Source organism: Mixophyes fleayi, chromosome 3 (assembly GCF_038048845.1).
Source record: "Mixophyes fleayi isolate aMixFle1 chromosome 3, aMixFle1.hap1, whole genome shotgun sequence".
Lineage (NCBI taxonomy): Eukaryota > Metazoa > Chordata > Amphibia > Anura > Limnodynastidae > Mixophyes > Mixophyes fleayi.
In genome coordinates, this window is record NC_134404.1 from 33046972 (window position 1) to 33062486 (window position 15515).

The 15515-nt window shown below is 45.6% G+C and overlaps 1 protein-coding gene across 1 annotated transcript in view; it reads left to right on the forward strand.

The window, feature by feature from the left end:
• Positions 1–15515, forward strand: part of OPN5 (opsin 5) — a 116708-nt gene that overhangs the window by 75884 nt on the left and 25309 nt on the right. Inside the window, exon 3 of the mRNA XM_075201348.1 lies at positions 155–274. Within this exon, the coding sequence (XP_075057449.1) occupies positions 155–274 (120 nt within the window). The remainder of the gene's footprint in view (positions 1–154; positions 275–15515) is intronic.

Below are 15515 nucleotides of genomic sequence, written 5' to 3' on the forward strand. Positions count from 1 at the left end.
TTGTGTTATAAAAATCTTCCAATAAAAAACACATGATTGAAAATAAAAATAAAAAATAAATAAAAAAAATGTGTTTAAATATATTGGACTATAACCTGTTTTACCAGGAATGTGTAAATTGATTTCCTGATTGTTTTATTGCTTTCTTCCTCAGGTCTTCTCTCCACATTTGGAAATAGCTATGTTTTACTCATGGCTTGTCGGAGGAAGAAGAAACTCAGGCCGGCTGAAATAATGACAATTAATTTAGCAATTTGTGACCTGGGAATTTCAGGTAAATGCAAACTAGACTTTAAAGGATCAATAATTCTGATATGCACATTTAAAGAGGAAGTAAAGTTATTGGTTGACATTTCTATCTATCATACATGTCCTTCTGTCATATTAAAATACAAGGGTAGTGATTGTACAAATGCTACTAATGTAGTGTTCATTGACAATACAGTTGTGCGTATGGGCGTGAATGGCGGAAGTCTGGTGTATATGCTACTGATTCAAAGCTGGACTCATCTTTAGATGCATACTGCTCTGAAAGTGGTCAAAAATACGCTCTATTTTGAGTGTAACTTTTGGAGCGGAAACTATGTCAGATTTGGGTCCAGCTCGAAATGAGGCCCTTTGTGTTTAATTTCCACAGTTGGTCACACGCTCTGTAATATATCAGCCATATCAGGCAATTGGCCCAATATGGCAGCATGTGTAGGAGTGAAAAATATCGGGATGTTCACTAATGATATAACAATCGATATAATATAACAGTCCCCAGTGATATGGAAAGTGATCCTGCCGCTCGGCCCAAGCGTATGATAGTTGGATTTTGGCCAATATGGCCACCCAGCCCATGAAATCAAGATTAACGTAGGATAATTATTATGTTTTTTATAGCGTTGCACTTTATAGAGAAGGCCAAATCCTTCACGCCAGCCCCTGTCCTGGTGGAATATTTATGGAAGGGTGAAAGTCCTACAACAGATAACAGGCCAAGAGCTTTTAAAAAAAGAATACAACATTGTTTCATGCATTAATGTTTACATTTTTCCTTTAATTTGTTTTTTAAAATAAATTAAATAAAAATGTATTTTATCTATCTGGGCATGCACGAGATGACCCCCTGGCTAACACTTGTGCCCATCCGCTGAGACTGGACTGCTGGAGCAGAAAATTCTTACGGCTCTGGGCCAGCATCGCTCAGCTTCCTCAGCAATATATTTTTGGACAAATGTCGTTGATAAGTGATTTTCTTTTTAAATAAAAAAGAAATCGTTATTGCTGAAATGGGGCTGACATTGAAACATATGCCCTTAAGTTCTCTAAACACTTCCCACATAATACCACTGCATCGTGCCTAGTTACAACTATTGTTGCAATATATTGGAGAACAATAGAATTTTAGATTATTTTTCCCAATGTGCAAATGTCTCCTCTCATCATATTATTATTATTATTATTATTATCTTTGACTTATAAGGCGCCACAAAGGGTCCGCAGCGCCGTACATTACATATACAGAAAACAGAACCAAGACACAACATGATACACAAATATATACAAACACAGGTGACAGGGTAAAGCAAATCGGATTATATCTGACAGATAGTGAAAGGGATGGCAGAAATCAACAAGAAGAAGGCCAAGCTTAATAAAACAGGGAAAACAGGGCTAGCGAAGCAGGCCAAGTGTTACGATTTAAATGCCTTAGTCAGTATTTGCACAGGCTTACCTAGGGCGCGGAGTCTAACGGCCTTCTGGTTTTCACCAAGAACCACCACAAGGTAGTGTGGGCTTCGCTGCCGAAGAACCGCAGGTCGCGGCCCCCAGGTTAGCCTACTGACGTAAGGAAAAAGGTTCTAAGTGATGGATTGTCAGACAGGCAATATGATAAAGCGATGCAAGTATAGGCACTAACCGTGAATTCCAGGGTTTGTAAGTCTGGAGCAGTAACCGGTAGATGCACGGAGTCAAATGAGTGTGTAGCAGGAGATGGGTCCAGGAACACAGCCGGGTCGGTACACAGGAGATATCAGGTATACGGTGCCTGAGGGAAATCCAGAGAGTAGTTGATAACACAGCCGGGTCGGTACACAGGAGATATCAGGTATACGGTGCCAGAGGGAAATCCAGAGAGTAGTTGATAACACAGCCGGGTCGGTACACAGGAGATAGTCCAGTACGTGGTGCCAGGGATAAGCCAAAGAATAGTCAGGTCACAGCCAGGTTGGTACACAGGAGTAGGAGGAATAGAGGGATATACAGGGAGCAGGTTCACAGGAGTCAGGAAGACAGGAACTGTTAGCCAGGAACAGGAAACACATTGCTCTGACACAGGCAGCGTGTCAGAGCAGAGAAGATATAGCTGTTTGAATTCCCCGCCCAGGAGTCACATGATCAGCTGCAGGAAGAACCCGGAAGTGCGGGGGCGCCATCAGGAGAAGCGCTGCATGGATCAGATACCGCTGCTAGACCACGCTGACAGCGCAGCGGAACGGGGATCAGGTAAGCTCATAACAGTACCCCCCCCTTCAGGGGTGGCCTCCGGACAACCTATAAGGCTTTTGAGGGAACTTGGTATGGAATTTCTTCAACAAACTCGGAGCATGAAGGTCTCGTGCAGGAATCCAAGAACGCTCTTCAGGACCGTAACCTTTCCAGTCAACCAGGAACTGCAAGGAACCTCTGGAAATCCGAGAATCTAGAATCTCCTTCACCTCAAATTCCTGATCTAGCGCAGAAATAGCAGCAGGAGGTTTTCTTGAAGAGAAGAATTTGTTAATAACAAGTGGTTTGAGAAGGGAAATGTGGAAAACATTGGGAATCCTCGAGGTAGGAGGTAACTTTAATCTAAAGGCCACCGGATTAATGACCTCTATGATCTTGAAGGGACCATTAAATCGGGGAGCGAATTTCCTAGAGGGGACCAAAAAGCGAAGATTCTTTGTAGACAACCATACTTTGTCACCAGGAGTAAGTAGTGGAGATGGTCTTCTTCTTTTGTCAAATGCTCTTTTACTGATGGCAGAGGTGTGAAGTAATTTGCGTTTAATAAGATCCCACCTAGCCGAGAAGTCCGATAGAAGGGAATCAACTGCAGGAACTCCAGAAGCGGTTAACTCTTTGAAGGGTGGAACTTTAGGATGAAATCCCTGAAGAGCAAAAAAGGGAGAAGTGGAGGTAGAATTGTGTGAATTATTATTGTGAGCGAATTCTGCCCAAGGTAATAAATCGACCCAATTATCATGTTTAGCTGAAATGAAACATCTGTGGAATTTCTCCAATTCTTGATTCGTCCTTTCAGTGAGACCATTACTTTGAGGATGATATGCAGAAGAGAAATTTAACTTAATTCCACAAAGACGAGAAAAGGCCCTCCAAAATCTTGCCACGAACTGAGTTCCTCAATCAGAAACGATAATATCTGGACAGCCATGTAGGCGGAAAATCTCTTTAATGAAGAGTTGAGCCAGAACAGGAGCAGAAGGGAGACCTTTTAATGCCACAAAATGAGAGGCCCGGGAAAGGCGATCAGTGACCACCCACACTACTGAGAACCCTCTGGAGGAGGGTAAATCTGTGTTTAAATCCATGGAAAGATGACTCCAAGGTCGATCCGGAATTGGCAGAGGTTGCAGCAGACCGTATGAAGCTTGACGAGGGACTTTATTCTGAGCACAAGTGGAACATGCCGTCACAAACTGTCGAACGTCTGAGTGGATAGATGGCCACCAATAACCACGAGAGATAAATTCCAAGGTTTTTTTTATACCGGCATGACCAGAAAAACGGGAGGCATGAGCCCATTTAAGGAGTTTTGACTGGAGATGTGGAGGAACCAAAGTTTTCCCGTGAGGAACAATAAAATGAGTGGGAGTAGTAGCCACAATACATTCTGGATCTAGGATGGGTCTAGAACCCTCTTCTTCTGTATCCATAGAGTCAAAGGAACGAGAGAGAGCGTCAGCCTTCTTGTTCTTGGACCCTGGTCTGAAGGTAATGATCATATCGGAGCGAGAGAAAAACAGGGACCATCTGGCCTGACGAGGATTAAGACAAGATGCAGTTTGTAAATACAGTGAGTTCTTGTGATCTGTAAAAATGGTAACAGGAAACCTGGCTCCTTCCAAATGGTGTCTCCAAGCTTCCAGGGCTAGTTTGATAGCGAGAAGCTCTCTATCTCCAATGCCATAGTTTGTTTCGGTAGGCGAAAATTTGCGAGAAAAGAAACCACAGGGGGGAAATTTTCCAGTAGAATTTTTCTGAGACAAGATAGCTCCCACTCCAGTAGAGGATGCGTCCACCTCAAGGAAAAAAGGGAAGGAAGGATCTGGTTGCTGAAGAATGGGAGCCGAGATGAAAGCTTCTTTAAGGTACTTGAAGGCTTCCACGGCCTCCTGTGGCCAAGTTTTAGCGTTGGCGGACTTCTTGGTCAAGGAGGTGATAGGTGCAATCACGGAAGAAAACCCCTTGATAAAGTGGCGGTAGTAGTTAGAGAACCCCACAAAACGCTGGATGGCTTTGAGACCTACTGGTTGGGGCCAATCAGAAATTGCCTTTAACTTCTCGGGATCCATCCGTAATCCGGAGCCAGAAACCACATGACCAAGAAAAGGAAGACACGTTTTTTCAAAGACACACTTGTCCAATTTACAATATAGATGATGTGAGCGAAGGCGTTGAAGAACTAAGGAGAAATGGTGGCGATGAGTAACCATATCAGGAGAGAAAATCAGGATATCATCCAGATAAATCACCACAAATCGATACAGGAAATCTTGAAAAATCTCATTGATGAAGTTTTGAAAAACGGCAGGGGCGTTGCAAAGTCCAAATGGCATAACTAAGTATTCGAAATGCCCATCATGCGTATTAAATGCTGTTTTCCATTCATCACCTTGTTTGATGTGGATTAGGTTGTAAGCCCCTTTCAAGTCAAGTTTAGAAAATATAGAAGCTCCCTTGACCCTATCAAAGAGTTCAGAGATCAATGGCAAGGGATACCTGTTCTTCTTAGTCATGGCGTTGAGACCACGATAGTCTATACAAGGACGCAGTCCACCGTGATTTTTTTTTACAAAAAAGAAACTGGCTCCTGCTGGTGACGAAGAATTCTGGATAAAACCCTTGTTCAGATTCTCCTTGATATATATGGACATAGCATCGGATTTGGGTAAAGATAAAGGAAATACCCGTCCTCTGGGTGGTATCTTGTCCGGTATTAATTCAATGGCGCAATCCCAAGGTCTGTGTGGGGGTAACTTGGAAGCCTCCTTCTCACAAAAGACGTCAGAAAATGAACAATATTGAGGTATACCGGAGGATGTGGGAGAACTGGCCATAGCGGGTTTATGAATCCTGGGAAGACATCTGGAATGACATCTTGGACCCCATGCAAGAATCTCAGGCTTCTGCCAATCCAGAGTGGGAGAGTGAAGTCTGAGCCAAGGTAGGCCTAGAATCACAGGGTTGATGGCCTTCGGGATGACTAGAAAGGAGATTTCTTCAGTGTGTAAGGCTCCGATGCGTAGAGAAAAGTTGACAGTTCTGTTCTTAATGGATCCTCCAAAAATACGGCTGCCGTCTATAGCTGTAATTGCGACAGGTGGATCCAATGGTTGCGTGGGTAACGACAACCTTTCTACGATGTCAGCTCGTAGAAAATTCCCCGCTGCTCCGGAGTCAATGAGAGCTGGAAAAGACAGTTGTTTATCAATATAGCGCAGAAGGACTTGGATTGAAAAACTAGAATCCACAGGAGAGGGAATAGACCTACCTAACTTAGCCTCTCCAACGTCAGTTAGGTTCGGTCGTTTCCCGGACGCCTCCCACACTGGCTTAAAACATGACCGGTTTCTCCGCAATAGAGGCACAAACGGTTCCTGAATCGCCTCTTTCTTTTCTCCTGGGATAAACGTGCCCTTCCCAACTGCATAGGCTCTTCCTCAGGAGTAATTGGATTTTGAAATCGGGGTGCCAAGCAGAATGTAGATCGGCGGGAACTTTCTCTCTCTTGAGTACGTTCTCGGAACCGAATATCAATCTGGTTACAGAGGGAAATCAATTCGTCCAGAGTAGTGGGTAATTCCCGGGCTGCTAACTCGTCCTTAATACGATCTGACAACCCTTGCCAAAATGTGGCCACCAAAGCTTCGTTGTTCCATCGTAGCTCAGCCGCCATTGTGCGAAACTGGAGTGCGTACTGGCCCAGAGTAAGAGTACCTTGACGTAGACGAAGAAGTCCAGAAGCAGCACTGGAGACACGTCCCGGTTCATCAAAGATGCGTCTGAAGGTTTCCAGAAAGATGGCACAATTATGAAGACTAGGGTCATCATGTTCCCAGAGGGGAGAAGCCCAGGCAAGCGCTAGACCAGACAATAAGGAGATAATATAAGCAACTTTAGTTTTCTCTGTAGGAAAGTTTCCGGGCTGCAGTTCAAATTGAATAGCACACTGGTTCAAGAACCCTCGGCATTCCTTGGGATCCCCATTGAACTTAGGTGGGTTAGGTATGCGGAGTTGAGAGGGTGCTGGAGCAGATACGGCAGGGATGCTCTGGACGGGGGCAGGTTGTGGAGCCGGAACAGGCAGAGGAGTTGGAGCTGCCACCTGAGCTGCTTGAAGCGTATCCAACCTGTTAGACAGAGTCTGCAAAATCTGTAATAACTGTTCTTGATTCTTCCCCTGGTCTTCAACCTGGGCTGCTAGGTGATCCAGTAATACCCTAGCGGTGGGATTCCCTGACGTATCCATCAGTTAGATAGGCTGGGTCAGAGCGAACTGTTGCGATTTAAATGCCTTAGTCAGTATTTGCACAGGCTTACCTAGGGCGCGGAGTCTAACGGCCTTCTGGTTTTCACCAAGAACCACCTCAAGGTAGTGTGGGCTTTGCTGCCGAAGAACCGCAGGTCGCGGCCCCCAGGTTAGCCTACTGACGTAAGGAAAAAGGTTCTAAGTGATGGATTGTCAGACAGGCAATATGATAAAGCGATGCAAGTATAGGCACTAACCGTGAATTCCAGGGTTTGTAAGTCTGGAGCAGTAACCGGTAGATGCACGGAGTCAAATGAGTGTGTAGCAGGAGATGGGTCCAGGAACACAGCCGGGTCGGTACACAGGAGATATCAGGTATACGGTGCCAGAGGGAAATCCAGAGAGTAGTTGATAACACAGCCGGGTCGGTACACAGGAGATAGTCCAGTACGTGGTGCCAGGGATAAGCCAAAGAATAGTCAGGTCACAGCCAGGTTGGTACACAGGAGTAGGAGGAATAGAGGGATATACAGGGAGCAGGTTCACAGGAGTCAGGAACACAGGAACTGTTAGCCAGGAACAGGAAACACATTGCTCTGACGCAGGCAGCGTGTCAGAGCAGAGAAGATATAGCTGTTTGAATTCCCCGCCAAGGAGTCACATGATCAGCTGCAGGAAGAACCCGGAAGTGCGGGGGCGCCATCAGGAGAAGCGCTGCACGGATCAGATACCGCTGCTAGACCACGCTGACAGCGCAGCGGAACGGGGATCAGGTAAGCTCATAACACCAAGAGGTACAGATGGTGAAGGAACAGTAGAAGAAGCACACAAGGAAAGAGGGCCCTGCTCATGAAAGCTAACAACCTAAAGGGAAGGGGGAGACACATAAAGGGTGGTACTAACTAGGGGAGAGAGCCAGGACAAGAAAGTTAGAAGGACTGATAGACTTGAATAAAGAAATGAGTCTTAAGGGCACGCTTGAAGCCTTTGAGAGTAGATGCTAACCTGATGGAACGTGGAAGATCGTTCCACAGCAGGGGAGCAGCCCGGGCAAAGTCCTGAAGACGAGAGTGAGAGGAAGTGATCAGTGAAGTAGTGAGGCGGAGGTCAGAGGCAGAGCGGAGGGGGCGGGTAGGAGTGTAGGTAGAGATGAGATTAGAGATGTAGGGAGGGGAAGATTGACTAAGAGCTTTAAAGGTGAGGGTGAGGAGTTTAAATTTAATTCTGTAGGGTATGGGGAGCCAATGTAGTGACTGTTGGAGGGAGACCGCAGAGATAGAGCGGCGGGAGAGAAAAATGAGGTGGGCAGCAGCATTGGGCATAGACTTAAGAGGATCAAGGCGAGAATCAGGAAGGCCAGAGAGAAGAAGGTTATAGTAGTCAAGGCGAGAGATAATAAGCGAGTGAACAAGGGTTTTCGTGGCTTCCGTGGTGAGAAAGGGACGTATCTTTATATACGATATATTCCGAAGGTGAAAGTAACAGGATTTAGAGAGGGACAGAATGTGAGGCTTAAATGAGAGGGAGGAATCAAGGATGACCCCAAGGGATCGGACTTGGGGGACAGAAACAAGGGTAGTGTTATTAACAGAAATAGAGAGGGGGGGAGGTGGGAGAGTCCTGTAAGGGGGGAAGACTATAAGCTAGGTCTTGGAAATATTGAGTTTAAGGAAGCGTTGGGACATCCAAGATGAGATGGCCGAGAGACAGGAGGAGACACGAGACAGAAGGGAAGGGGAGAGGTCAGGGGATGAAAGATAGATTTGGGTATCATCAGCATAGAGGTTGTACTGGAGGCCAAAGGAGTGGATGAGGACACCAAGGGAGGAGGTGTAGAGGGAGAAAAGCAGGGGGCCAAGAACGGAGCCTTGAGGAACCCCAACGGGTAGGGGAAGAGGGGGTGATGTAGAATCATGAGTAGAGACTGAGAAGGAGCGGTTGGTGAGGTAAAAGGAAAACCAGGAGAGCACAGTGTTACATAGGCCTAAAGATTTGAGAGTTTGCAAAAGGAGTGCGTGGTCAACAGTATCGAAGGCAGCAGAGAGGTCAAGAAGGATAAAAAGGGAGTAGTGTCTATTGGATTTAGTGAGGAGAAGGTCATTAGTGACCTTAATGAGGGCAGTTTCTGTGGAGTGGAGGGAGCGAAAACCAGATTGGAGCGGGTCAAGTAGTGAGTGAGAGGAAAGAAAGGAGGTGAGACGGTTGTAGACAACCCTACAAGGAGTTTGGACGCAAAAGGAAGAAGCGAAATAGGGCGGTAATTAGAGAGAGAGGCGGGAACAAGGGACGGTTTCTTGAGTATGGGGGAGACAAGAGCATGTTTAAAAGAGGAGGGGAAGATTCCAGAGGAGAGGGAGAGGTTGAGGAGGTGTGCAAGGTGGGAGCAGGCTTCGGGAGAGAGGAAGCGGAGGAGGTGGGAGGGGATTGGGTCTTGTGTGCAAGTGGAGGGGGGAGAGAAAGAGAGAAGGGTATGGACTTCATCTGCAGATACCGGAGTGTAGGAAGAGAAGGAGGGTGAGCTAACTGGAGGGGAGGGGAGAAAGGAGATAGCAGCAGCAGAGGAGGGTGAGAAGGGGGACAGAATGGGCATGGAGGGGGGAGAGGGTGGGGTAAGAAGGGACTGCTGGGAGATGTCATGACGTATAGACTCAATCTTGGAGGTGAAGTGGGTAGCAAAGTCGACAGCAGAGAGTATGGTGGGGAGTGGGAGAGGGGGAGGGGAGAGGAGGGATTTGAAGGTGGCAAAAAGCTGACGGGGGTTGGAAGATTGGGAAGAAATGAGAGCTTTGAAGAAAGATTGTTTAGAGAGGGAAAGGGCCGAACTATAAGAGACAAGCATGAACTTGAAGTGGAGGAAGTCAGCATGAGTGCGTGACTTTCATCAAAGCTGTTCTGCACTGCGGGAGCATTTTTGAAGATAGCGGGTAAGTTTAGAGTGCCACGGTTGTGGCAGGGACCAACGAAGCTGGACGGTGACAGCCGAGGCGACAGAGTCAAGTGCAGTGGTAAGAGTGCGATTGTAGAAGGAGACAGCCTTATCGGGGCAAGAAAGAGTGGTGATGGGGGAGAGGAGCAAGCCCAGGGAGGAGGAGAAACTGGTAGGATCAACTGTGTCAAGATTACACCTGGTGAGAGTAACCTTGGGGGACGGGGGCGATGAGAGGGGTGGAGAGATGCTAAAAGAGAGGAGATGGTGGTCCGAGAGAGTAAAAGGAGAATTAATGAGGTCAGAGACAGTACCGAGGTGTGAAAAAAACAGATCTAGGGAGTGGCCACTGCGGTGGGAGGGAGAGGAAATCCATTGAGAGAGAGCAAGGAAGGAGGAGAGGGAGAGAAGTTTGGAGGCAGCAGGGTCTGAGGGATTGTCTATAGGGATATTAAAATCCTCCAAGATCTGGGAGGGAAGGTCAGAGGAAAGAAAGTGAGGGAGCCAGGTGGCAAAGTGATCAAAAAATTGGGAGACAGGACTAGGAGGACGGTAGATAACAGCAACACGAAGGTGGACTGGGTGGAATAGGCGGATAGAGTGTACCTCAAAGGAGGAAAAAGAGAGGGAGGGTTCAGGGGGAAGAACCCGAAAAGAACAACAGGGGGAGAGAAGTATGCCGACGCCACCAGCTTGCCGTTCCCCCGGTCTGGGTGTGTGGGAGAAGGACAAGCCCCCGAAAGAGAGAGCAGCTGGAGAGGTAGTGTCCTCAGGGGATAGCCAGGTTTCAGTGATGGCAAGCAGGTTGAAGGATCTAGAGATAAAGAGATCATGGATAGAGGTCAATTTGTTACAGACTGATCTGGCATTCCAGAGACCACAGGATAGTGGAAGAGAGGGAAGAGGAGAGATGTGGATGAGATTGTTGGGGTTGCTCGTCTGCAAGGGTGAATATGATATGGAGTGAGCGGAATGACAGGAAGAGAGGTTTGGAATTGGACGAGATGCAGAAATAAGAGGGGATTTGTCAGCAGACAGGAGATGAGGGGCAGGGGAGCAAGAGGTAGGGGAGGAGTGGAGATGGGGCAGATAAGGGGGTTTATGAATCGGAGAGGCAGAAGGTAGGAGTGACGTGAGGGAGAAGATTAGCTGGGGGGAAAGAGAGGGAGGAGGAAGGTAGGAGCAGATTGACGCTGAGAGAAGAGCAGCGAAGGGGACAAGAAGGAAAGGGTGTGAGTGGGGAAAGGGATGAGAGAGGAAAAGATGGAAGAGGGGGCAGCATGTTAGATCAGGGGCCCAGAGGCACAGAAGAGAAGAGAGGAGTGAAATAGGGAGGGGGATGGGAAGTGAGAGGGGGGAGTGAGGAGGTGGAAGAATATGGAAAGGTTGGACATGGGAAGCAGGGGGACAGAGGGAGAGGACAGAAGTGAAAGAGGAGTAAATCATGATAAAGCTAGAGAAAGTGTGGAATAGACAGTTGAAAGAATTCAGAAATCAAGAATGGTAAGGGCTTACAAGTGTAGTGAGGAAAGGGTGAGAGCACAAGAGGTGAATAAAAAAGAATGCAAAGGTAGAAGGAGAGAAAAGAGGAAGAAGAGATGTAAAGTATGAGTCAGTGAATAAGAAGCAGAAAGGACAGCAGAGATAGCAGATGGGTGGATTTAGAAAAAACAGTTAGGTGAAACAGTAATATCAGGCATGATTGGAAGGCAATTGTTTAAAACAGGGCAAAATACAAGCTGCACTGAGCTGGTTATACAAATCCACAGGACAAGAGGGAGCCAGTTCAAAGTTCAAGCTTAGTGGAGCAACAGTGTGGATTAAAAGTGGGAATCCAAGCAGCATAAGAGGAATCACCAAGTGAAAATACTGCAGAAGGCCTGAATAAGTGTGAGAAACAGTTCAGCAGGGAGAGTCCAGGCAGTTAACTATCCAGGTGGTGGAGGATATCAGAGCTCAGGGCTGATTGTTGAATGTTGTCCTCATGTAGCAGTGTTTGCAGGTTGAATGTTCCCCTCCTGTTCCTCTCTTGTATATCTCTAACTATACTAGGTAATACACTTGTAAGAATTTCACTTAGAAGAATTCTCACTAGCTAACAGCCTCACTGGCTTAACAGCCATCATAGCCCCACATTTAATTCAGTACTGGGATATATATAAAAAAAGAATTTCTTGTACTGTACTTGTCATTAAAACCATTAGCTATATATAGGTGTACAAATGCCCAGGCAATACATTGTGATATGGACTGGTGTATTCTTTATAATTCACTTTATAATTCACTGGCTGCTATAGATGGATGCGGAGAACCAGCACTGGGATCTGGTGAATAGGCACAATGCACTGGTAGAATTAGAAGATTTAGCAGTAGCTAGCTAAATCTGTAGCAAAATTTGGGCAAAGTGAATTTTAAGGGGTTCATTTAGATTTAGGGGAAATTTCAAGAGATTACAGAGGAATTTGTAACATTTTCCTAGGAATTGTGTATATAGTACTAGTGACCCATGTTAGTCACACCAGACTCACTATAAATCGTGTGCATTCTAAGTCTATTTAATCCAGTAGGTTTCCCTGATGGCTACTGCTCACCCCTAGCAAAATGGAGCTTGGGACATGACCAGTACTAATACTAATCTTAATCTTATAATCTAAGTATTACTAAACGTATATCAAGTTTTAACCCTAGTCACAGCCTATTATCCAAGCCTAACCATCAAATGAGCACAGACTCTAATACAACCCTAACTATAAACCTATCACATACTCTAATATAAGTCTATCTATAAACCTAGCACAAACTCTAATCCAACTCTAACCATAAACTCAGCACAGACTCTAATAGAAGCCTAACTATAAACCAAGCACAGACTGTAATACAAGCCTAACTATAAACCTAGCACAAACTCTAATACAAGTCCAACTATATACCGAGCACAAACTCTAATACAAGCCTAACTATAAACCGAGGACAGACTCCAATATAAGCCTAACCAGTGCTTCTTTTTGTCATAGAACTCACCAGAACTGAGTTCCGGCACCTTTTTGTCAATGGACTTTCCAAGTTTTAAAAGTAACTTTTGAACATTTGATGTTTGGTCCACGTGGACTTGAATCGCCCCGTCGAGCGTAACAGGTTGGCAGCAAAATCATTAAAACGGTGCATGCGGGTTGCTTGTGTGTCGAGTACGATGCATGCGTACATCGTCCGCACTGGTTGTGTTGGCACTGCTCGGCTTGTGGCACTGCTCAGCTTGTGATTGGTCGTGTGGTCGCGCACTGAGTACTTACTGCGGGCGGTGACTGTTATGTTTCATTACACAACTGACGTGTGTTGGTGTGTGTATTGTGATTGACTACGTGATGTGAGTTCCGGCACCTTTTTTGTTACAAAAAAAAGCACTAAGCGTAACTATACACCTAGTACACACTCTATTAATACCCTAACTATAAACCTAGCAGACACTCTAATACTACCCTAACTATAAACCTAGAAAACACTCTAATACTACCCTAACTATACACCTAGCACACACTCTAATACTACCCTAACTATAAACCTAGCACACACTCTATTACTACCCTAACTATAAACCTAGCACACACTCTATTACTACCCTAACTATAAACCTAGCACACACTCTAATACTACCCTAACTATTAGAGATGGGCGGGCTCGGTTCCCCGAGAACCGAACCCACCCGAACTTTGCCTATCCGAGTACCGAGCCGAGCAGGCTCGGTACTCTCTCGCCCGCTTGGATTCCAAATCGAGGCCGAACGTCATCGTGACGTCATCGGATCTCGGGGCTCGGTTCTCGCAATATTTGAAAATTATAAATACCCGCCTACAAAGCAATTCATCGCCATTTGACAGAGGGAGAGAGCAGGGTGTAGTCACAGGCTGATTAGAGCTGGGACAGAGAATAAAATTCTGATAACAATTCTGATTGATTACAATTCTGATTAAAATTCTAATAACAATTGATAGAGAAGATAGGAGGATAGAGGAGTCTTTTTTTCAATATTTGGCCCTCCAAGTGCTTTTGGGGTGTCCCCCATTCTTTTGCATTAATATTTCTGGCTGTCAAAAGTCCTGTTTGTCAGCAATCTTAAAAATAATTTTAGCACTCCAATTGCTTTTGGGGTGTCCCCCATTCTTTTGCATTAATATTTCTGGCTGTCAAAAGTACTATTTTTCAGCAGTCTAAAAAAATAATATTTAGCACTCCAAGGGGTAAATGTATCAATCTCCGGTTTTGTCAACTCGCGGGAGTTCGGCGAGATGACAGCTTAAATTTAGCTTAATTTAAAAAATTTAGCTTAAATTTAAAGTGGCGCTGCCTTGCAAAGGGAATTTTCCCTTTACAAGGCAGTGCCGCTTTAAATTTAAGCTGTCATCTCGCCGAACTCCCGCGAGTTGACAAAACCGGAGATTGATACATTTACCCCCAAGTGCTTTTGGGGTGTCCCCCATTCTTTTGCATTAATATTTCTGGCTGTCAAAAGTCCTATTTGTCAGCAGACTAAAAATATAATTTTTAGAACTCCAAGTGCTTTTGGGGTGTCCCCCATTCTTTTGCATTAATATTTCTGGCTGTCAAAAGTCATATTTGTCAGCAGTATCTAAAACAATTTGTAGCACTAGAAGTGCCTTGGACTCAGAATGTATTCAAAGCAGTCCACATATGAGCAGAATGAGCAACCAGGTTCTGTCACCAGTCCTGATGGTAGTGTTCCCAGTCCGTCATCTGGGCAAGGTGATGTCAAACTACACAATGTTTTGAAATCAGTCAAAAAAACACACCCCAAAAAAAAATTTACTGTGTTAAAGCGAAAAAGAAGTGTAACTGAGGAAAAGTTAAGTGCCGATAAAAAAAAAATTGCCAACATGCCATTCTACACACGCAGTGGCAAAGAGAGAATGAGGCCTTCACCTTTCTCTATTAGTGGCAGATCCAAAAATGTTACCGAGCCTACAAGTGGTGCACAACTACTGTTACACATCAAAGCCGAGCTGCAAGAAAACAGTAAGGCATTAGAGGATAATGTTTGCTCTGAATCACAAACTACACCAATCCCTGTGGAGAGTCCATCCAACAGCGGGATGTCTAATCGTGAGCATTCTGTTAGTGTACCCATAAAGAGTGACCCTTTCAGCAGTTCTGCTGATGTGTACCTGAACAGCCCGAGTGTAGCCGGTGATACACCAATTGAGGATGCCACTATGGAAATAGAAGAGGATGAGGGGGAGATTTGTGTAGGCGACGAGGGCGCTTGTCACGGGCACTAGGAGTCTTTACCCAGGGATCACCAGGTGATAGGCTTACCAGAGCAGTATAGGTGGTAATATGGTACTCTGGTAGCAGGGTGATCACGGAACAGGAAATAGCAGATGATGAGATGCTCAGGAAAGTCTATGACTAGCAGCACTGGCAATATGGAGGTAATAATACACGAGGAACTGTATGGACAAAGGACACGTGAAGGTAGTCAGTGGTCTGCGGTAGCAAGTTGTACCACTGCTATAGTGAGGAGGAATGTCCAACAGAAACGAGGAGGTGATGAGAGTCAGCGGTCTGCGGATAGCAAGTTGTACCGCTGTCTGAGTGAAGGAATGGAATCCAAGTGGAGGTATCCGGGGAGTCAGTGGTCTGCGTTAGCAAGTTGTACCACTGCTATGTGAGAGGATACTGGAACAGGTGATACTGGAAACAGGGATCAGTGGTCTGCCACTAGCAAGTTGTACCACTGAATATATATGTGAGGGGGTGCACGGGGAGAGACTGCAACACAAGATATACACGGGCACCTTAAACTTGATCCACAGTAATATGCACAATATATAT